Below are 23448 nucleotides of genomic sequence, written 5' to 3' on the forward strand. Positions count from 1 at the left end.
TAGTAATTAGGGAAGTTTTGTTAACATTTTCATGGTTTTACTATTTTAGAAGACTCTGAAGATCAACAGCAGGATTTTGTTCTGAAATATACAATTTTTGTTCAGTCAAGCTAGATAATTAAAGCCAGAATCATTTCTTTCCAGTTGTTGGCCCTAGTTATTCTGCAGCATTCACCTTTGCAGCTGTATATTGAAATTTTAGTTTTCCTTTAACATTTAGTTATAATTAGACTTTGATGCCTTAAAAACACCATGAGTGTGAGCAGGTGTGTAGGCGGGAATTTCCTCATCCTGAGAATGCCAACAGCAACAGAGGTAGTCATGGAGAGATGCATCAGTCTAAATATCTGAAATTAAATAGTGCCTATGATCTTTTAAATTCCAGTAATTAGAAGATTTAACCTTAAGCAAAAGCGGTGTTTGATTTATATTTACTGAAATCTTTAAGACTCTTTAACCAAATGCAGTTTTGTACCAGTTTTGTGTTTCTTGTCACTTCAGTAACTATAAAATAATAATACAATAATATATATATATATATATATATATATATATATATATATATATATATATATATATAATTATTATTATTATTATACACACAAGATACAGATCGTCTGTATTGGCAAAATATGATTGAGATGTCTAAAATGACTAACCTCTTATATAAAAACCTAGTTGTACGTGGAGCTAATCCAATGATTAAAATTGGGATTGGATTAATTTACTTTGTTTAGTTAAACCTAATCTGATAAAAAAAAAACTCTGACACCAAACAGTTATTGTGCAGACTAAAAAATACAAGATAAATAAATAAAAATATCCACAATACTTCAAAGAGTTGGAACAAAATTAGCAGCTATTTATTAACACTGATCATAAACATGAAAACGAGTGATGAAGACAAAGCAATTCTAATCCTTTGTAATATTTTCCCATTTTCAGAAATGGAGGAAACAACCAAAACACATAAAAATATTCAAAAAGTTAAAATCCAGACCGTATATATGTTTTGAGTCTTTTTTTCCCATTTGCCTATTTGTGTCTAATAACCACTAAATGGCAGCATCCATTAAACTAAAGAACTGACTCACGTGTATAAAAAATAAATAGAAAAGGTGCTCTTTAAATGTCCATGATGCATAGAACCAGAAAGCAACACAGGGTAAAACGAACCTTTAAACTCTAAAATGCTTTCGCTAAAATGACATCCATCAAAGGCAATTCAATGTTTCGCTCTGAGTCAGCTGGAGAAAACCAACATCACAGTCTTTGTTAGGCTGCCATTAACTAAAATGAATCACTCGTAGTCAGAAATGATATATCGTGCAGTTGTGGGGAAAGAAAAAGCCTGACACCAGTCAGCATCCAGTCAGATCTGTGTAATGATGAGGCGGCCGTTTGGATGACAGGAACAGAGCTCAGCGCGCCAGCTTACTGATGCTGCTCAGGAGATTCCTGCTGTATTCTCTGTGGTCCACAGGAAGGATTTCCAGGACCGTCACTTTCACTCGACTCTCATCCTGAGGATGGAAAAGTTTAAAATTACTGAAAACAACACGGCATAAAGAAAAGTTTCATAAACCTAAGATTGTTCTGAGAATCCACGCTAAAAAAACACAAGACTGAGTTTAAATTCTAACTAAATCTGGCGGTTAACAATACTAACTACTATTTGTATCCATTCTGGTTCCATTGTGCCTTTTTGTGAGTCGGTTGTTTACAAAGCAGAAACTTGTTTGTTCCAAATGTGTTTCAGCAAAAAGCTGCAGGATTGTGCAGTTGAATGTCTGTCTGACTATTAGATTATATGATTGATTATTCTGGTTTTTATTTGGATAGCAGACCATCTGATACATCTGCAAACACAACTGAATGCTAATTAGAGGTTTGCTTATTTATTCATGTCCATGGGTGGTTTAACCCCCCCAGTCAAACACTTAAAGTTGAGTGTCAAGCAGGGAGGCACTGGGTCCCATTTTTAAAGTCTTTGGTATGACCCGACTGTGGATATGAACCCACAACATCCGTGTCAAGGCGGACACTCCTACTAAGCCATTGAGCTGGTTAAAGCATTTGCCCAACAGTGACTGCATTGGCCAGGAATCGACCCTAGGCCTCCCGAATGGTAGGTACGAATCCTACCAATCCTACCACTCAAACACCAATGTGGAATCAGGAGTTCAGGGTTGTCTTGGACACTAGACTGTTAATCCTGGTTTGTTTTTGTTGTTCCTCTGCTTCAAAACACAATTTTAATCAGCAGGTTATTAAAAGGAAGAACAGGTGATACGGCCATCAACAACTAAAACATGCTGGATAGTTGCCCTCTAGAACAGGAGTTTGAGACCCCTGCTGTAGGAAGTAAAGCTGTTTAAGATGCATTTTCAGTATTGGCAACAAATGCAAAAACCAAAAGTGAACATACAGACTCCAGAGGGAAAACCCTGAAGTGCACAACTCTGCAAAAGTCTCGTTAGGTTTCAAAATAAAGGCGGTCTTCAAGAAATGTGTTGCCAACCTCAGACACAGAAGATATGAAACACTCTATAGGGACCAGCAGAGAACACCAACATGAGCAAACATGATGGGGCAGATAAACTACGATCCAACATGGTAGCAGAAATACAGTCCTCTGGTTTGTACAAAGTCAAAATGGAAAGAATATCATTTGTAAACGACCCTATTTGGGCCTGAGGTGTGTGGACAGTGAACGCCTAAATGATGACTTCAATTTGTGTGGGAACAGAGCGTGAAAGGTGACATTTTCTATCTAAACGTTTGTAACGTACCACAAGGGTAAATTTTCATCTATATATTGAGCAACATGATAACCTTTCATCTACAGAAATACATCTACACTTTCTATTTGGCCTTCCAAATCCAGAAGGTTCTGCTCAGTGCATGTTTACATATCATGAAGACAAAACATTCAAACAAACATTCTCTCCCAAGGTTCCTGCTCTCTCTGCATGAAAGCCAGATGTCAACATTCTTCACTCTGAATAAATCAAGACTCCATGATGTTACAACTCAGCCCTGCTGCTGCAAGGTCAAGAGCTGAGTCCGGTAGCAGGCCTCCCGAGACCATGAGCCAAGCGTTAAAATATGCCCTTCGTGTCTTGGATGAAGACCCATCAAAGACTAACAGAGTTCTACTCGTCTCTTCTGCAGAACAGAGTGCACATCTTCCTGCACCTGTTGATCCTGACGTGACTCAGTCGCAACGACGAGTCCTCCAAAAGTGAAACATGCCCCAACAGTGCATCCTGTGACACCTATGACCCCAGTGAGGTCTGGTGAGGTCGCTTCCATTAGCTCTAAACCTCTAGCATCCAATGCACCTGTTAGCAGGTCAGGTAATCCTTACTCACCAGACAAACCTCCACTAAGGTTTCTCTGTGATATCATCCGTAAAGGTCCCAAGGAGAAACCTCACATCCCTTGACATCCTTGACTATGACGCTATCTTGGACTCTGGTTCGGACCTCACCATCAAGTCCCGTTCCCTTTGGGAGAGCGTCCGCTTGGCTGCTGTTGGACAGGGTCATGTCTTAACACACGCCCTGCGCTGTGGACATGAATCCTTTAACTCCAGATCCAATTACCTTGTCGCACGTAGCTTTCTTTGAAGTTTCAGTGGGTGGCATGTCTGCGAGACACCCAGTGTATGTGTCTGACATCGGGGATTTTCCTTTTCTGTTGGGCGAAGGACTGCTAAAGCGCTTTAAACCTATAGTTCCTCTTGGTGGATGGAGACGACTCGGTTGATTCAACTGCTACAACTCATAAACTAACAATAACCACATGTGATGAATGAACAAGATATTTAAATCAAATGTGTGAATAATCTGTGCTTAAGTCAATGAATTTGAAATGAATATTGTTCTTACAATGATCCATTTATATCACAAATCACTATGTGTTTCATTGAACAAGTTAATTGTTTACACTCATACACATTACAACAAGATACATATTAAGGTTAAAAACCTCTTTGCATCTGCAAGAAGGCGTGGCTTTCTGAGGAAGGATTTGGTAAAGCCTTCCAGACTTGGCACATTCTGATTTGCCAGAATACGCCAGAAATTATAAATAATGAGTTTATTAAAAGGCTGCGCAGTGGCGCAGTGGTTAGGGCTGTTGCCTTGCAGCAAGAAGGTCCTGGGTTCGCTTCCCGGCCTGGGGTCTTTCTGCATGGAGTTTGCATGTTCTCCCTGTGCATGCATGGGTTCTCTCCGGGTACTCCGTCTTCCTCCCACCTTCCAAAAACATGACTGTTAGGTTGATTGGTCTGTCTAAATTGTCCTTAGGTGTGAGTGTGTGTGTGCATGGTTGTTTGTCCTGTGTGTCTCTGTGTTGCCCTGCGATGGACTGGCTCTCTGTCCAGGGTGTACCCCGCCTGATTGCCCGTTGACCGCTGGAGATAGGCACCCCCCCCTCTACCCCCACCCCGGCGACCCTGCGTGTCAAGTGGGTTCAGAAAATGGATGGATGGAGTTTATTAAAACAAGATTTACTTCCTGATTAATTCAGTTTCTCGCCGACCTTCGAACCGGCACATTCGGGAAAGAAGCATTTTTGAAACCATCTTCTCTTTTGACCTGTCAAAGCCTCTGTGCGACGCTGCGGCTGATACCAGACAACCGGCTCTTCTAAGAGCCAAGCAAACATCCACCTTAGACGCAAATAAGCATTCTAACTTCCTGCCTTCACCTCGAGGGTTCTCAGACTGGACGGGTCTTATCGGAGCTATCTACGGGTTCCTGATATCAGAGGTTCACTCCACCGGCAGTGACCTGCACGACCCCCCAGATCGGACGAGAACCTCCACACCAAGGGTGCGTAGACTTGGCATGACAGAATGCGTCTGATGCTGTTTTTAATAAACAACTCTCTAGTTCAGAACCAAACAACAAATCCTTTTACACCCAGACCTCACAATTTCTCTCAGATAAGAAGAACGGTTGCTACAACATTTTGCTTCTATCACAACACCTCACTTCCACCACATCACATATCATTATTCATATCTTGTCATGTATAAATAGTTTAGGAAAAATAATTAAATTCATTTTATAAACTATATACTGACTGTCTGATTTACTACGAAGTGTGTTTATGGTACCTGAAGAAGCAAAGAAACCTAGAATCTTCTGATTAAACATTCAAAGATCAATCAGATTGATATTTCACATTTATATGGAATCATCACATCTTATTGGTCATTATTAATTAATATGTTTTAAAGAAAAACCAGGATGTTCAGTCGGTGCTTTTACCCCACTCTAACAGCTAAAAAGGAAACATTCTAATGTACGTTTTCAGGCGTTATTTGTAAGAATAAAAAATGTTAATATATTGCAGATTGGTTAAGGCAATGTGCTCTAATCCGTAGGCAAAACTAATATTTTAATGCTAAATAATTTGTGCCATAAAGCATCATTACAGATGCCTCGTTACGTTTCTTATTAGACAGACTAAATTTCTACAAATATTTAATCACCTGCCAAAGTATTTAACTTTCAACACCCTGAAAATGCCTAGGTAGAATGTCTGGGTCTGGGATGAGGTCCTGCCCCGAGTGGAGGAGTTTAAGTATCTCGGGGTCTTGTTCACGAGTGAGGGAAAACTGGAGCGTGAGATTGATAGGCGGATTGGTGCTGCAACTGCAGTGATGTGGCCGCTGTACCGGTCTGTTGTGGTAAAGAGAGAGCTGAGTCAGAAGACGAAGCTCTTGATTTACCGGTCGATCTACATTCCAACCCTCACCTATGGTCATGAGCTTTGGGTAGTGACAGAACGAGATTGCGGATACAAGCGGCCGAAATGAGTTTTCTCAGAAGAGTGACTGGGCTCTCCCTTAGAGATAGGGTGAGAAGCTCGGTCATCTGGGAGGGGCTCGGAGTAGATTCGCTGCTCCTCCCCTTCGAGAGGAGCTAGTTGAGGTGGCTCAGGCATCTGGTCAGGATGCTTCCTGGCCACCTATCTGGTGAGGTTTTCCGGGCACGTCCAACCGAGAGGAGGCCTAAAGGTAGACCCAGGACACGTTGGAGGGACTATGTTTCTCAGCTGGCCAGGGAATGTCTTGGGATTTCCCCGGAGGAGCTGGCCCAAGTGGCTGGGGAGAGGGAAGTCTGGGCCTCTCGACTTAGGCTACTGCCCCCGCGACCCGACTCCGGATAAGCGGATGAAAATGGATGGACGGATGGGCACCCTGAAAATTTTATTTAAAGAGAAAGTAACGTCTAAATTAACTTTTTTGCTGAGAAACTGTATAAATGAGTGACTAATAGTGTTTTGAATGTGTGTATTCATTATTTTAGCATTTTGGTGCATTTTCTTTAAAAATTAAAAATTCTGCCTAAATACCACAGTATAGTGCCACCTTCAGCTTAAAACATAGAGTTTGAGTCATTTTGAATACACTTTAGCCAATGGCTAAAGAGAAAGATACTACGTAAACCAGTAGAGTACTACGTAGCAGCTCTGTGTCAAACTTATAAAGCATCGAGAGTCTCGGCCACGCCTTGTGGCGAGTTGGGTTTGCAAGCGAGTGTAGGACAGTTAGCGGTAGTTCAGCATTAGCATGTCCTAATCTTTAGCATAGCTTTTAGTGTTATACATACTTATTTAGTGTTAGCTTGGCTGTTGGATATTGTAGTTTAGTGTTTAGCTGTTAGTGTTATTAGGAAAGTAGTTCGGGTTTAGTGTTCCATATAGTGTTAGTATGGTGAGAAGGTGTAGTGTAGTGGGTTCGGTGGCTCTGTGGGGTTGCACTCCTTTCCGCTGGACTTAGAAATTAGGCGCCAGTGATTAAGCGCAATCGGTGTGTTGAAAACAGTCAGCTCCCGTCTGGTGCTGTAGTTTGCAACCAGCATTTTACCCGCGATTCCATCGCCAACATGATGAAGTTTGAACTGGGTTATTCTGCATGTCTCCATTTGAAGAGGGAGGCCGTGCCCACAGTGGCTCTTCCGCGATTTAGATGCAGCCCACCGACTCTGCTCCCCCACCATGGCAGGCTCCAGTCTGAGGTGAGTAAGCTAAATAAAAGTTTTAACATCTTCTAAAGACAATTCCCTACCTAAATGCAAAGTTTGAGAGACGTGGTTCACTTCTGCGCTGCCTTCGGGCTTATTTATCAAGTTCACAAAATGTGGAACGGGATGTAAGGTTAGGATCAGCGGCGAATCGGAACATATCTCGAAGCCCTGGCCGACGAAATGGTCCACATGACTATTACGGTCAGGCTCGGAGAAAATTCGGGTTGTTTTGTGTCAGTCGGTAATTCTGCAACAGTGACTCTAACACAGCACTAGCTGACAGAGAGCATTACAGCGTGAAATCCAGCACAGCATGACCCAGTTCTGTAAGGAATTCTGTTCAGGAGGTCGCATTTCAGGCTCTCTTCACATCATATGTGACTGACTTTTACGTTATAATAACGATCACACACTAGGATGTTATAAAGCGCCTATATAGGACAGTTTGTTTTGTATATTATCTATGAGTTTATAAACTCCAACAACAATGTGCTTCTATTTTTTTTTTCAGGCTAAATCTGCCCAAGACATTGGCTGTCAGACTGATTTTGTAATCTGCAAGAATGCACTTGTCCAGGCTGACGTGAAGCCTTAGCCGTAGCAAAGGTGAATTATTTTTAATAATCGTCTATGTAAACATTTTATTATTACCTTCTAGTTTTAATTTGTTTTACAGATTATTGTTACACATGATTTTATGCTCTTTGAAACATTTATAAATGTGCTGCTTCTTTGTTTTTTACATAGCCACCCAGTTTAGAGCTTCCAGCTGCAGTGTGTCTTGTGACACGGGGACCATGACGGAAATTCATCTTCCAGAAAGTCCCAGAGCAGCGTCCAAACCCCTGAAAAGACCAAGATGTGAGGTGTCTGCTGCTGATTCCAGCTTCCACCTCACAGTGCAAGCTCAGTGAACTGTTCAAGGTAAAAAAAATAAATAAAAACATTTCAGAATTTTTAAGATATTAAGAATTAAATAAGTATGTGATTACATCATGACATCCTGAAGGAGGCTACTGATTCTGCCCCTGTGACACTTGGTGGTGATGTGTGAGCTGATTCACCTGGTAAATAACTTTTATATTAAATATTTTGTTCTTTGCTATCAAAAGTAAATTAACTAATGACCTGCATTATTGCAGGACACTCAGCAAAATATGGACTCTACACCATGAGGCAGGCACACGTTAATACTCTATAAGAGCACATAAGGTGAGCAACACCACATATTATTATTGTTATTACTGTACACTGTCCTGGATTTGTTTTCTTTCTGCATCTCATCATTAGCCTGGCTGATCACCTGATAACTCCTGTCATCTGGTTATGACAGCATGAGGATGTCCTCACACACCTGTAACCTATCAGCTCATCTGGCAGAATAGAGAGAGAAGAGACAACACCACATCTCCTGTTCCTGGAAAGCCTTCAGCCATCCTTCGATGACTGAGAACCTCCATCAGCTCTGTCTCCTGTCTGCCTACAATTATTATAATAAATATTGTGTTTGACAAGTTTTTTGTGCTGCCAAATATCTCATTTTGATTCCAGTTTTGATATTTTAATGGATATTTATAAATTACATTAATTGAATTATCACATTGTTGCATGTTTAACTAGCTCTATTGTGATGAATTAAACTAGCACCTCACTGTGTTTTAATTTCAAGCATGTTTAAGTATTTATGGACATGAACAAAAACAGGAAATATATAAATTGAGATTTATTTAATTAATATAAATAAGGGGGAAAGAGTCATTGAAAGGCACATTCTTCTGGAAGCTCCTGATCCTGACCACACCAGCAGAGACCACCTGCAGACACCAGAGGATCACCTACAACCAAGAGAGCAGCTGGTATCAGTAAATAAATAATGAAATCAGGGCAGTTTTAGTGGGCTGAACACATTACAGAATAATTTTCTCATGGGGTAGTTTCATAACTTTCTATGCAGCAGATTGTAACTTGAGCCCAGGGCTCCTGGAGAGCTGCTATCCAGCACGTTTCAGTGGTTTTCCTGCTTTAACAGGTTAGATTAGCTGTTAAGCAACTCAGCTATTTGTTGCTGATTAAAACCAGGTGTGTTGAAGCAGATAAACCTCTAAAACATGCTGAATAGAGCTCCGGACCCCACGTGACTCTCAGTTAGTGGACGCCATTTTGGCATGCAAAAAAGGTAAACAAACACGGATGTAACCATGAACATGAACGGGATCCGCTTGGATTTTACTTCGTCTGAGTTTACTTCACACTTTAAAACAGAAGAAATCGTTTTATATAGTCAGAAATTAAATAGACTAAACATCTCCGACCCTTACCGTGCCCCTGGGATACTTTTTAAAAATGCCAGAAGCTGTCGGAGCGGACTTCTTACCGGCAGAACACCGGACCTGACCGGGGAACCCCTTGGGATTTACGCGGAGGAGCTGGCTCCGGCGGCTGGGGAGAGGGAAGTCACGCTACTGCTCCCGCAACCCGATTCCGGATACGCGGATGAAAATGGATGGATGGACGGACAAATAACAGATTTACACGTAAGTAGTCTCGGTGAGACAGATAATAGCAATCCAAAGTGCTTTTTATGTGTGATCTGACAACTGATCAACCATTGCTTAAAAATAAAATACAGCTTAGCTGGTTAATTGCTGTCATCATAAAACACGGAAACGGCAGCACGCAGAACTCACGAGGCAACGTTTTACGTGACGTTTACTTGCTGCTGTGAGTAATAAGACAGAAAAAGCCACGCCAAAATAAGTTTAGGAAGCCCACTAAGAATCGTAATAAAAGCATTTAAAATAAACACCATACACAGTTGAGGAAACTTTGGTTTAAGTACCTGATATGAAGTGGTCACTGCATAATTGAAAACCTTTACTCTCGGGATCCCACAGCTTCATTTTCGCCCGGTCACTAGCGCGTTTTATTATAATGATCCAACGTTTGCGGCGCTCCGGATCTTGGGGAATCCTGTAGATGGCTCATTCCTTATGTCGTCCGCGACTGTTCTGCATCCTGGGGCACAACAGGAATCTACCATATTTCCCATTTGATTGAGTTTTCTGACAATAACAAATAGTCCAGCTGCGGGCTTCTGCATGCCAATATGGCACCGTTTCGATTTGAACTGTTGCATGCTGGGAGAAGTGACGTCAACTACCGGAGCTCTATACTAGCTCTCTAGGGCCATGGAGCAAAACCCTGCAGCTAATCTAATGCTATGGCTAACGGCTACTTACCATTCAGAGCTGGTTCTGTTGGGTCGGTTCTGGAAGTTTCAGGCAACTCACAAGCCCAAACAATAAGGCTCAGGTCCGCTTGTCTCCTCCAAATAGACTTGGTCCCTTTCTTCTCGAGTGTCTGGGTAAGGAGGAGGAGAAACCTCCTCCACTTCTAATAACTGCTCAGAGTGAAGGGAGCTAGCATTATCTCGTTACCCATCGTCTTCGTCACTGCCGCGGCTCCGCCCTCTCGGTCCTCCAGGCAACGCCTACTAATTTTGCAGTTTTTAAAATTGATACGTGGGTGGAGAAGGACTCTGAGGCACACTTGACCCGCTCTTTAAATATAAAACAAAATAAAAAAGCAACAGGGTAAAAAAAGGAGTTAAAACTACATGGTTAAAAAAAGGAGAAAGGAAAACAAACATTTATACTTTTTCTTAAATCCTTCTGAAGCTGGAAATCTGCCCGAAGGAAAAAAATATATACATCTGGATGCCAGCCCAATGACAAAAACACAGTCAGACTCACACAAGTGCAACAGACACAAACCAATTTATCCAAACGTGCACCGCAACCTCAAGAGAGGATTAACGAGATTCTGTAGTGAGCTAAAAATGTAATTACAAAACTCAAGATCCCTGCAGAAAAATTGGGATAATGAAGCGGAGAAAACTCTCGGCAGATGAAATACTTTGCTGTAATATGTTCAACAGAGGTGATTTCAATGCTGTTTAGAGCCTAAAACACTTTTTCTTTTCAAACTTTAATACTCCCAGAAACATGCTCCTCAAACACAACTGGGGGTCTTAAAATGTCTTTAGTAGTTTTTGCGAGACATGTTAATAAATATAAGACAAAATATCACAAAATAATTTATGTTGGTTTGATTTAAAATGCACAAAATTGGTTCAGCAGAAGACTGTCATGGTCCTTTGTAAATTTGTCAGAATTGCTCATTGTGAGACGTGTGGCAAAAGAAGTAACAGAGACACTCGGATGTTTTTAGGATATATCATACTGATTATGTAAATGACATTTCATTTCCTCACAGCTTTTACGCTCGTTGTGGAATGGCGGAACGAGGCGAGCTGCTGCTGACGCGACCCACCGTGGTTTGTTGGTGATATAAAGTGACAGTGTTAAGTGTGTACTTGGCTCTCAATGGCCTGTCTGCTAAAATAAAGGCAGAAAAAGCCTCTGACACTAATGCATGCATTCAATGAAACAAAATCAATTCAATCACTTTGGATAGACAGAAGTACTCGCACACAGAGCAGATTTGTGCACTCGCGTTGAGCGGCCCTGCGGCAGATGCACATACACATCTGCTTCTATCGTCTTTTGCTGAAAAGCAGTTGAAGTCGGCATTGGTGCACTGATTAGGTGACTTTTTCTAAACAGTTATGTGAAAAACTTACTCGTTAGGAAAAAAAATCTTTTGTTCATGAATCTATGAGGAGAATGTGTAGAAAATTATATCCCTCAATCAAAAGTGCTTGTTGGGTGATTTCTGATCCTTGAGTATGAATCTTTGCTTGAAAGAGATGAAACAACAAATCAGGTGTGCTTCTTGATGGTTTGAGCCAAGTGAGTGAAAAAGAGGTGGACACAAGGATCTTGTACTATGAAGAGGGATTAGCATCTTTATGAGGCAACTTGTTTTTCTGCATCGAACTGGTTGGTTCACTTCTTACCTGGGTCATCTCTAGACCAGGTTAGGTTATAAGGTCAAAGATCACACATTGCAACACACATCACCAAAAATAAACGCATCTCTTTATATCTAAACAAAAACAGTCTATTGTTCATGGTTAAATCTATGCCTGATTTATAATTCTCCGTCAGCAAGTTTACTGTCACACGCACAATTCTCCGCCAGGACAGCAGAGGGGGAGTTGCTTTTCTGGGGTATCCTGTCTGCAGTTACGTCTCCAGTGTGTTTTCTTTTTTGTGCGGAGAAATGTATCTTCCACCTCTTCATACAGTCAACACCTCTAAACTCTAAATTCCTGTAAGAATACAAGAATAAAAGTATATTTGTTCTCCTTCAGTCACGGGTATATGAACATTTATATCGTCAACCTTTTTACGCGATGCATGCTTCAATCTGCTCTGTGTCTGTGGCTAGATTTGTTCGGCTCTCCTTTTATTTATTTGAGGGAGAATGGCAGTGCTGTTGATGAAGAAGGAAAGCAGCATCCTGTCGTATTACAGGCATGAAGTCTCCGAAACTTTTGGCGGATAATTAGAAAAGTGGGTTAAACTGTCCGTTCTTGCGAGCCCTTGCAACGACGCAAAATGGTGTTGCGTGTTTCTGCATCAACACAGATGGAGAAGTTTATGTATTTAGCAGAGACTTTTGTCCAAAGCGACTTACAAGTGATAATTGGCATGTTGCCCTTGAGGCTAACAACAACAATAACAACAACAACTTGACATCAATCATGGAGAGGAGGGAACAAGGAGTGGACAGTAGAGAGGGTGGACAGGTGCAGGGAGCGTGCTAGTTTAGAAGATGCTCTCTGAAGAGCAGGGTCTTCAGGAGTTTCTTGAAAATTGAAAAGGAAGCCCCTGTTCTGGTAGTGCTTGGTAGGTCATTCCACATTTGTGGAACAGTGCATGAGAAGAGTCTGGATTATCCTGAGCGTGGTGTAGGCATTGCTAGCTGACGATTTTGTGATGACTGGAGCGGCCGGGCCGAGACGTAAGCCTTTGCAAGAGGATTCAGGTAGATGGGAGCCGTACGATCTCTGACTTTGTATGCTAGTGTTAGCAATTTGAATTTGATGCGTGCTGCTAGCGGTAGCCAGTGGAGCTCAATGAACAGAGGAGTGACGTGTGCTCTTTTTGGCTGATTGAAGACCAGACGCGCCACTGCGTTCTGGACCATTTGAAGAGGTCTCACAGTACAGCCTGGAAGACCAGTTAGAAGGGCACTGCAGTAATCAAGGCGGGAGACGACAGTAGATTGCACCAGGAGCTGGGTGGCATGTTGTGTTAGGTATGGTCTGATCTTTCGTATGTTATACAGCACAAAGCGGCATGAAGGAACAACAGAGGCAACATGATCTTTAAAGGTCAGGTGTTCATCAATCACAACACCCAGATTTCGAACTGCCTTTGAAGGAGCCAGAGATAGGAAGTCATTTTGAATTGAGATATTGTGCTGTATGGATGGTTTTGCTGGGATGACAAGTAGTTTAGTTTTAGAGAGGTTGAATTGGAGATGGTGGGATTTCATCAATTTTGATATGTCAGAGAGACAGTTTGATATTCGTGCAGATTCAGTGTGGTCGTCCGGTGGAAATGACAGATAGAGCTGGGTGTCGTCTGCATAGCAGTGGTAGGAGAAGCCATGTGATCGAATGATCTCACCCAGTGAGGTGGTGTATTTGGCAAAGAGAAGAGGTCCTAGTACAGAGCCCTGGGGGACTCCTGAGGCAAGATGGTGCACGGTAGAGGATTGTCCAAGCCAAGATACACTGAATGATTGTCCTGTGAGGTACAATTCAAACCATACAAAGTATGAATTATAGGCTCGATACACGGGAGGCGGCACACGAAAAACATGCATGTTAAATACTACGCTTGTGCATGTGTCATGCACGGGCAAGCCAGTGACGCGATCCCAGAAAGTAAAAAATTTCTACTTTTTATCGCTGTTGCTCAGACAAGGACCAATCAGTGGAGGTTTTATTGACTAACCTATGAGTGGACAGGATGCTGCTCAGTACACCTCCGGGCATACATGAAGGAAAAGTAAATACTTACCATGTCGGATTTCCCAGAGCCTCCCGTGTGTCAGGTTATCAAAGCGACAGCAAAAAGTTTCACTGACCGCAGTCGTTTATCACCTCCCACATGTCAAGCCCATTAAGCTTTATTAGTGCTTTGTGGGGCAGTTATATTTGTCACTTGTTAAAAATAGGTTTGTTTAAAAAAAAAGCCTAAATGCGACTAGCTGATCCTGTTTTATGATATGAAGTAGATTATTTATAATTCATATTCTCTTTAAGTCCCTCCCCTGGCCTCTCCAACAAAATGAATCCTCAACACTAGTCTAGAGCGTTGACCGATAGAAATGCATATCCACAAGAGGGAGCTGTCGATCAAAGATAACGTGCTCCAGTCGCCAGTATGGACTGCGGCGTGATGCCGGACAAAGCTTAAAGTTTTCAATAGAGCAACCAAAACAAGTACCAAAGCTACAGATTACTCGACCGCCCTACAATTTAAACTATTTGAAAATCCTTCAGCAAAACACACCATGACATGTTCATGTCAGTCAAGTAGAATTTATTTACATTTGAGGCCCTTTTTAAAAATGGAGGGAGCTTTGGGAGCTACAAGGGCTCAAAACTAATGAAGAGTTGGCAAAGTTTTTTTGGACAGGTTAATACTAAATCGTTTAATGTATTTTAGAGAATTGTTACCAAAATTTTATTTAAACAAAACAAAACAAACAAAAAAACAGCAACAGCATTTACCATAGGTTAATATGGTACTAGCTTGAATGCTAACTCGGCCTGCATTGAATTAATGTCAGTCTGCAAATGTCAAGCTAACTGTGGACAAGGAGCGAGTGGAACAAAAAGGGATTCATCTTTAGTTTATTGGAGCTAAGTTAGTATTTGTTTTAGCTCTCTGTTGACTGCTTTTCCTGCTCTTGCATGGTAAGAGGCGTTGCTTACTGCTCCTTCCAGGGTCAGGCCTACAGCTGTGAAAATTTCTAAATCTCCTCTTCTTCCCCTTGATGATGTCGCACTACGGACCCCAGTGTTAAATATGTTGACTATAAAAATGTTTTTCTTTTTTAATATAATTTCTGACTGTGAATGGTTCGTTGGTATGTGGAGTGTTCCACTGTGTGACATTGGCTTACACCAGTGGTTCTCAATTAGTGGGGGGCGCCCAACCGGAGGGACGCAATAGGTGGGCAGACCTCTCCCTGCTCAGAGAATCCCCACACAGATGCCAGATACAACACACTCCCACCCCTGCTCTGGGATACCCTGATAAGATTATCACCCCCCACCCCCCCACCAGACATTCTGCGATGGAGCAACTCCCCCCCGGAAAATGTGCGTCTCAAAAAGTTACATGTATCCTGGGGCTGGGGGCATCACAGAGGATGATTGAGAAATACTGACCTCTAGTAAGGTAAGACCTTAATAATGTTATTATTAATTACATCAATGTTTCCCAGTTCTGGTTGGTAAAGTTCATTGCCTCGCATGTTTGAAATGTTCCCCTGCTTCACCACACCGGATAAATGAGCCGTTAACAGGCTTCTGCTGACCTTGAAAATATGCTGAGGAGGTAATTCAATTATTTGAATCAGGGGCATTGAAGCAGGAAAACATCTAAAACATGCAGAACCACTGTCCCCGAGGACCCCAATGTCCAGGGCTGGGGAAGTCTAGCAAGAGAAAACGGGACTTCCTACTTTTTGTATGATTCTTGAAGACGTTTTGCATCTATTTAATATTTTTAATCAAGATTGAAATGTGCAACAATCCCAGATCTATCTTGCAAAAACAAGTCACCGTGATTTAGATTCTTTCTGTATGACTCAAGACAGCTTTGTCTAAACATCACTGAAGGTAAATTAGACTTTGCTAGAAGCATCCTTTTTGTGTGATTCCACTCTGAAGCTGTTTGACACTTTTCCCCTGGCCTAGACTGAGAAATGGCTGAAAACCTGCACAGTGAGTTTTTTTTGAGGTCAGGACACAGACTGCTCAGAGCGCATACCACATCTCAATCTTTCCTTCCAGACTCTGCATACACCCCCTGTAGCAAATTAGCCTCTGAATAATTAAGCTAATTAGACTTAGACTGACAATAGCTAAATGCTAATTAGAGCCTAATTAAGAGAAATGAATCCACAGCTGTATTTATTCTCTGCCATCCAAAGTGCACTGGCGATAAACAAGCTCACATGTCAATCTGATACTAAGTGAAATGATTCTGAATTGTATGTTGTGCGACTGACTGTTTGGTGATTATACAGTAATTATGTATGTTGTTTGGTGGCTCCACATGCTTGGGAGAGAAGTTCAGGGTGAGATAACAGATTGTGACATTTGCCTCACAATTCCATGGATGCTCTGTAGATTAACAATTAGGTTAATGAAACATATGTGTCATGGATTACCACAGCTGAATGTTTGAACGGTCACAAAGAAAACACAAAAACCAGGTGAGTGTTTTTGCCTGTTATTATGTTTGCTAGGAAAATATCACTATTTTTGCATTGTTTGAATATTTTTCCACTATGATAAAAATCCACAACCCCAGATTTCCACCGGATGCATAATTGTTGCGTAACATCTAAAGTGCAAAATGCAGCTGTTTGCTGCTATTATAGTTAATGACTTTATTTCCACTGAGGGCACAGGGGCCCGTCACAGAAGCGTTGTGCTATCGTGGTTAATGTGTGTGTAAAACATCTGGCAACTTTTAAAATAAAAACATATGTGCAGATTTCCAATCTCTTAACGATAAAAATATAAATCATTAACTGTGACACCGTTTAATCCAGACCATTTGGATGCTGCCAAATTTTTTCTTGCTCATTATTGCATGAACTGGCTAAATCACATGTGATCTTAAAACTCTCCTGTCTTGTGATTTACGGGACCAGCGGTGTATGGCATCATCGCTGCACATTAGAATCGCTCCCAGCAGAAAGAGATGCACCACTGAGGACGCAGTGGAAACTGAGCTATTACGTTATGAGCTACGCTAGCCCTAACCCAACCTAGCAAGTTCATAATCAGAAAGTACTTTTCGTGATAGTTTGTGGTTTATTTCATAAAACAAATAAACAGTTATTTCAGATGTGCACAATTTCTATCTTATTCTATTATTTTTTATGTTTGTGAAATGGACTCTAAGGGAGACCATTTAATCTCATTACAACAATGCTGCATACTTGCAGTCGTGGTTTTGTCAACACAATTTTCCAGAATTATTGATGGCGCATAAAATAAAATAAAATGCAAGCTGGCGCATTTGTTCAGAATGCAGATAAGGCACCATCTGCAAATTAAGGTGGAATGTTATCACTGAAAAGAAAATGCTTGTGCATTGTTACATTCTGCTATTTTATACCCTGGGAATTACTGCAATGCCTTGTATGAAATGTTATTGTGTTTTCGTTTATTGCCACTTACATTATACGTTTCCAGTTTGACTCGGTTTTTAAATATGTGGGTTGAGAAGTTGGCTTTCTGGAAGACTTCATCAAATGCAGTCTCATCCTAGGGAACGTGCACAGAAAAAACAAAAACAACTAAACACAAAATATGGAACAAAGTTTAGAAGAGACACTCCAATTCTTAGACCTCCTGGTTAATCGGGCCATGAAAACCACGTGTGTGTGTGTTTGTGTGTGTGTGTGTGTGTGTGTGTGTGTGTGTGTGTGCGTGCGTGCGTGCGTGCGTGTCTCACTGTGTCTCTGAGCTGTCCCAGCTCTGCTGCACTGCAACCCAGCAGGACCTCGGCTGTCTCCTGGAAGCATGTCACCCACTGGTTATCCCAGCAGTCTGCTAAGTTGGCCTGAGATTCAGACAGCCAGAGAAGATGGAAGAGATTACTTCTGTATGTTTGCAAGTGTTGGAAATCACCGATGATCATTAATGACACTCACAGAAAGTAAGAGTCTGTATTTAAAGTTTGGGAACTCCTTGTTGCACTTTCCGCAGTGGTACATGCCGTTGTTCTGGTCTATGACCTTCTTGTAGCAGTCTGCAGATGGACACGCCTGATACAGACAACTCTCCTTACGAATGAACACCACGGTCGCCACGCAGCTGAAATAATCTGCCTGACAGGAAACAAAAATAAAACAGAGCAAATGTAAAATATGGGAGGTTTGGACAGTAAAAGAAACAAGCGACAGCTGTTTATTTACAAGCATCTTCCCCCTCTCTCACACACCAATGAGCAAAGAGGAAGTGTGGTAAATGAACAAAAATACAAGGTTTGAAAAAAAAAATACATGAAGGCAACAGGTAATGACATCTCAGCTTCAGATCATTTATTTTTTCCTGTTTATGTCTAGCTGGATGCTTGCAGTGCTGGCAGATGTTAAAACATGAAAATATCTGTAGCAGTCCGTGTGACCGGCTCATAATTGACTTGTGTCATTAAAATTTCAGAACGCACCCAGTGGATTTCTTTTGGAGAAGCTTAGACTTCTAAAAAAATCTGTTTGCGTGTTTTCAGTTGCAACTTCAAGGAGAAAGAAAGCTGCATAAATTAAAGCTTTTTATGGGCTGAGAGAAGCTTCTTGTGTAAAACTGTATTTGTAGGTGATAAAATACCAAGTAAACATTAACCCGTTGATGCATAATGGTCACTACAGTGGACAGGTACTCAAAATTGTTATTATTATTTATTTTTTGCTATTATGCACAGCTGTTGAAGACTTTATTGCTGGTGGACATGTAATAAATTATTTGTAAATTATTAAATGTTACAAAAAATATTTGTTGAAATGTGTTTCATTCACACCTAAAGATGAATGAAAAAAATTGTTAAAAAAATCATGTTTGAAGATTTCATAATTCATGCATCAAAGGGTTAAAATTCTGTGTATATAAGTCATTGATTTGATCATCTTTAGCAAAGGCATGTTTACGTGTGCCAGGAGAGGGAGTGAACAAACTTCACTCGGTCTGAATCAAACTTTTCACAACCAAGAAATGTTAAAGGCGTTCACAGAATGGAGCGGAACGAGACTTCTTGTTTGTTGTGTAGGAGGCAGCATCTTGCTAGATGAAAAAGATGGAAGGTGGCAGAGGCCTCGAGAACATTGTGAGTAACCACTTGTCCACAGACCAGTAAAAAAATGATAAAACGGTGGTGGGATGACGTCAGCTTCGGCACTTTGAAACACTTTCCTCTTGAACAGTAGAAGCTGACTGACTAGTTAACACCTTAATGTTCAAAAAAAAGCTCCTACCTGCTTTCCTATGTAAATTAGTAACAATGTAAGAGCCACAGAGAAATGGTTTGTTCTGAGAAAAGCTGGTTTAAACGCCTGGTATGCCATCTTACATATATATGAATATATAGGCTAGCCAAGATCCATAGACAGATCTATTGTCTCCGAATGCTAAAACCAGAATAACGAACAACGTAACGTACTGACCATTACAGTTGTCAGTCAAGTAACATCCCGCCCACCAAACTGGTACAGCACTGTGATTGGCTCAAACTGAAGATAGGAAGTGGCTGTTCCAATGGAGCGTGGCCGGACTGACATGTAGAGCAAAATCATTTTCTGCCACGATCTGTCCAGATTTCTAGGCTATTGATTTAACACAACATAAGCTTAAACACACCCTTGAATTTGCATGTCCAAACCCCCTTTAATGTCTGCAACTTTGGTGGCAGTAATGCTAGCTAACAACGCTAGCCCGAGCTAAGGCTAACGTCCTTTGTTGGACAAAAGGAAAACAAAGAAAATGCCTGAGCACACTTGTAACATTCCAGGATATAATGGGCTTTTCCAGACTTTGAATGAACACCAGAAGGATGCCTATTGGGTTATCCGGATACTGTACACAACCTCTGCACTGGAAGTGTTACGTTTTGATGCTGCTGCTGATATTTATAGTTGAACCACATAGTTACATGTAAATTGCTGTCAATCTCTGTTGAGCTACACTCATGATGGTATAAAAGTTTTTAAGATAAAATGGTACATCAGCTGACAGTAGTTTTTTAGAGCTGTTAAAAAATAGCAGCAACACACTTTGGTCTTGGCTGAGTTCAGACAAGCCATTAGCTCAAGAGTCCTGAAGGACGTAAGCGCTATCGCTCAGAACAGAGGCCTTTCACAAAGATATCCAAGGGTAGGATTTTAATTATTCACTGCTTTTTTTAAACCAAAATACACATCAAAATAACTTATATATTTTTCTATACAAAAAATAGATTAAAGTATCTTTTCCCCGTTTTAGTCTTTATGTTTGCATCTTAAATTCATATCTCAAGTGTCATGGTGTATATGGTAAAATGATAAGCAGACAGTTTTAAGAATAGCCTTCTTGTGATAAAAAAGAATGCACTAAAAATTAAATAAAGATAAACTCAGATGAAATTTGGAATTGTGTGCAAAACTGTTGCCAACGAGTCTGTCCAACTGCTAGATGCATGCTGTGTACACATCTCTATTTGACTTCCAGACAATCTTGGAACAGTTTGAAAAAAGGGAGCAGAGGGACTTTGAGTTTTCTTTTGCATAAAAGATGCTGGATGAAATGAATTTTCTCTCTCTAATACAAGTGCACATACACATCACTGGGTGTACGCAAAGGCACAAACACTCGCATGTCCGATGCAGATACAAGCTAAACTTGCTCTGCTGTGAGTCTGTAAACATGTAAAAAAATTAAAATGCAGCGATGCTGCTGTAATTTAAACACATATTAGCACCTAACGCGGCAGAACTCACACTGGAAAAAATCAACAGCTAAAAAGAAAGAAATGTTCCTTCTTGGGGGGAAGTCTATTTCTCTCATCCTGTAGAGAAACACGGCATCCCATTTACATAAATATAAATGTAAAGAATTCACTGGAAAAGGCTAAATCATGCACGCTGCCTTGAACATGACACATTCTTCCTACATTTAATGGAGTGTTTTCTCTTTGACAAAATGCTGGAATTACAGAGAAGATCTAAAGTGAAATGCTTTAAAATGCACAGTGAACAACAAGCTAAAGCTGGGCCAGACTCATTACTAATTTCTGTCCTAAATGAGTCTATCAAAGAGTTTTTCTAGGAAGCCGGCCAAAATCACACACTGACTGAGCAATGTTGTTCCTTCGTTATACAGCCCACGGTTTCTGTAAAGTGTTTAGTAAGAGTATTGAATGTGAAAAGGCCATTGTGTCTCCTGCGTCCCTCAAGAGGGGGCTGACGCTGCGCTGTGTGCCCCACAACCTCTGCATATACCGTCAGACTTCTTCTCCCTCTAGCCAACGCTGATTCACAGCCTCATAAATCTGTCCACCCATCCATCTACCAGAACCAATGCCACACACTAAGAGCCCTTCCAAAGCTCTTGCTGTATTCTATATTTCTTTAATTAGGAGCTTTACCCGTTAGCAAACCCCCCTCCCCCTCGACGCCTCACTCCCATATTTCCATCAGAGTGCCTGTATCATCACATTTTGCAGACTCGGGCAGACTAGAAGACTAGAGAGGTTGGGAGGAGGTAGACAAGTAGCATAAGGGGCTCGTTGAAGGATGCCACAGTCAACGTAAGACTAGAGAACAGAAGATCTAAACCACGATGGTTATGTCTAAATAAAAACCACGCTAAATAAATAACACTGAATTTTCACATCGTCTCTCCCACTCTGATGTGTGTGTTTGGGTCTTCATTTGTCTGTAATGCTGGCAAAATATCTCAAGAACCACATGGTGGACTTTGATCAAAGTTTCAGAGAAAAATAAACCTATGGATGTACATCTGAACAAAATAACCTTTATATTCGAGCTGATTCAAGATGGCGTTCCCAGCTAACTGACAGTAGGAAACGCACAAATGGCTTCGACTGAGTCAAGCTAACCGCTATCGAGCTAACAGGATAGTAGCTTAGAGTAGCTCACAGCACAAACCTTAACAACTATGGCCTCATTCACACAGCAAGATAATTGTGCATTTCTGGAAGTACATTAGTATGTCCGTGTCCCTTATGCATACTAATAATGCATAAGCTATGCTGCATGGTTCTGAAACCCAAGCTTTCTTTTTATTCAGTTTTTAGTGGTTGACGTTTACAGTAATAGCTTATTGCCTTTGTGTGTTTACCTGTAATCTTGTTATTATTTTTCTTCCTTTTCTCTACATGTGCTCCTGTAGCAAGTGAATTTCCCGTCTGTGGGAATAATAAAGGCTATTCTATTCTAATTATGTTGATTCTTGATCTGATTCTCTCTTTCCAGCAATTTGAAGGAACTCCCCAATTACCTAAATATAATCTTATCAGATATTCCTGCTGTGTGTGGTCTGCTCGGAAGTCTGTCGGGACTGCTCCAATCATAAATCAGAGATACTCAGCAGGTTGGATTGTCTTAGTGCACACCACGCACACTGCAATATTTAACTAAGGACAAATGAGTGTGCAACCTGTAGGTAACCCTCAGCCATGTTTTTTTTACTCCAGAGTCAAGTTTGATCACAAATGGTTATGCTAAATTTCCTGTCTGATCAGGGTAAGTTTGCCTGTGAAATCAATTAGTGTATGGTGTGTAGTTTGCCATGTGGCTGGACACCACACCTTGTAGGACTATGATAAATGATCCGCACTTGTATAGCGCCTCTCAGAGTAAGGACTCCAAAGCGCTTTACACTACAGTGTATCATTCATCCATTCACACACACATTCATACACTGATGGTGATGAGCTACGATGTAGCCACAGCTACCCTGGGGCGCACTGACAGAGGCGAGGCTGCCGAGCCACCGATCCCTCCGACCACCACCAGCAGGCAAGGTGGGTTAAGTGTCTTGCACAAGGACACAACATCTATCCATCTTCTGCTTATCCAGGGTCAGGTCGCGGGGGCAGCAGCCTAAGCAGAAAGGCCCAGACTTCCCTCTCCCCAGCTCCTCCAGGGAAATCCCAAAGCACTCTCACTGTTTTATCCATGATTTTTTTTAATTGCTCAGTTTGAGGTATGTCATTGTTTTGACCATTTTAAATCCTGCCATGTGAACTGGGCCTTAAAACCTGCATAGGGTCTTGTGATATGATGTGACCTGCATGTGATTTCTTCAACAAAAAGAGATCTTAGTTTAAAACTCTGGCATATGCATGTGTTTAATCTTCATTCTGTATCTCTGTATAATAACCCTGACAGTGCTATGGTAGGACTGCATAAGCAGACTGAGTTACAAATGAACACACTTACCAACAGATCAACACACCTCCTTCCTTCTGAAAATGGTTTCTATTCTTATCACACCAAACCCTGTGTCACCTTCTGGCACCTAAATGCAATTAAAATGTGTGTGTGGAGGGGCAACCAAGTGAAAATCCACTTCACATAATCGACCTGGTTGCACATGCCAACTTTTAATGCTTGTCCCATAACCCAAAACACACACACACAGCCACACACACACCATTTCCACACACACACACGACCTTGAATA

At 41.3% G+C, this 23448-nt stretch overlaps 1 protein-coding gene and 1 long non-coding RNA gene across 4 annotated transcripts in view; one reads left to right on the forward strand and one right to left on the reverse strand.

The window, feature by feature from the left end:
* Positions 1–841: 841 nt before the first annotated feature.
* The window catches only part of LOC107395678 (replication protein A 70 kDa DNA-binding subunit), a 47972-nt gene continuing 25365 nt past the window's right edge, over positions 842–23448 (reverse strand). For 2 of the 3 annotated variants that reach the window (XM_015975102.3, XM_015975101.3), the window contains 4 exons: positions 17925–18101; positions 17726–17833; positions 17449–17535; positions 842–1523 (listed from right to left, as the gene is read on the reverse strand). In XM_015975102.3, coding sequence (XP_015830588.3) covers positions 1422–1523; positions 17449–17535; positions 17726–17833; positions 17925–18101 — 474 coding nt within the window. In that variant the 3' untranslated portion in view covers positions 842–1421. Of the gene's footprint in view, positions 1524–17448; positions 17536–17725; positions 17834–17924; positions 18102–23448 lie in introns of those variants that run through there. The other variant, XR_008559071.2, reaches the window with a different exon arrangement.
* Positions 8085–8597, forward strand: LOC139072253 (uncharacterized). Its single transcript, XR_011521829.1, has 3 exons — positions 8085–8113; positions 8189–8258; positions 8380–8597. It is a non-coding gene; the product is annotated as an uncharacterized lncRNA (long non-coding RNA).

This window comes from Nothobranchius furzeri, chromosome 10 (assembly GCF_043380555.1).
Source record: "Nothobranchius furzeri strain GRZ-AD chromosome 10, NfurGRZ-RIMD1, whole genome shotgun sequence".
Classification (NCBI taxonomy): domain Eukaryota; kingdom Metazoa; phylum Chordata; class Actinopteri; order Cyprinodontiformes; family Nothobranchiidae; genus Nothobranchius; species Nothobranchius furzeri.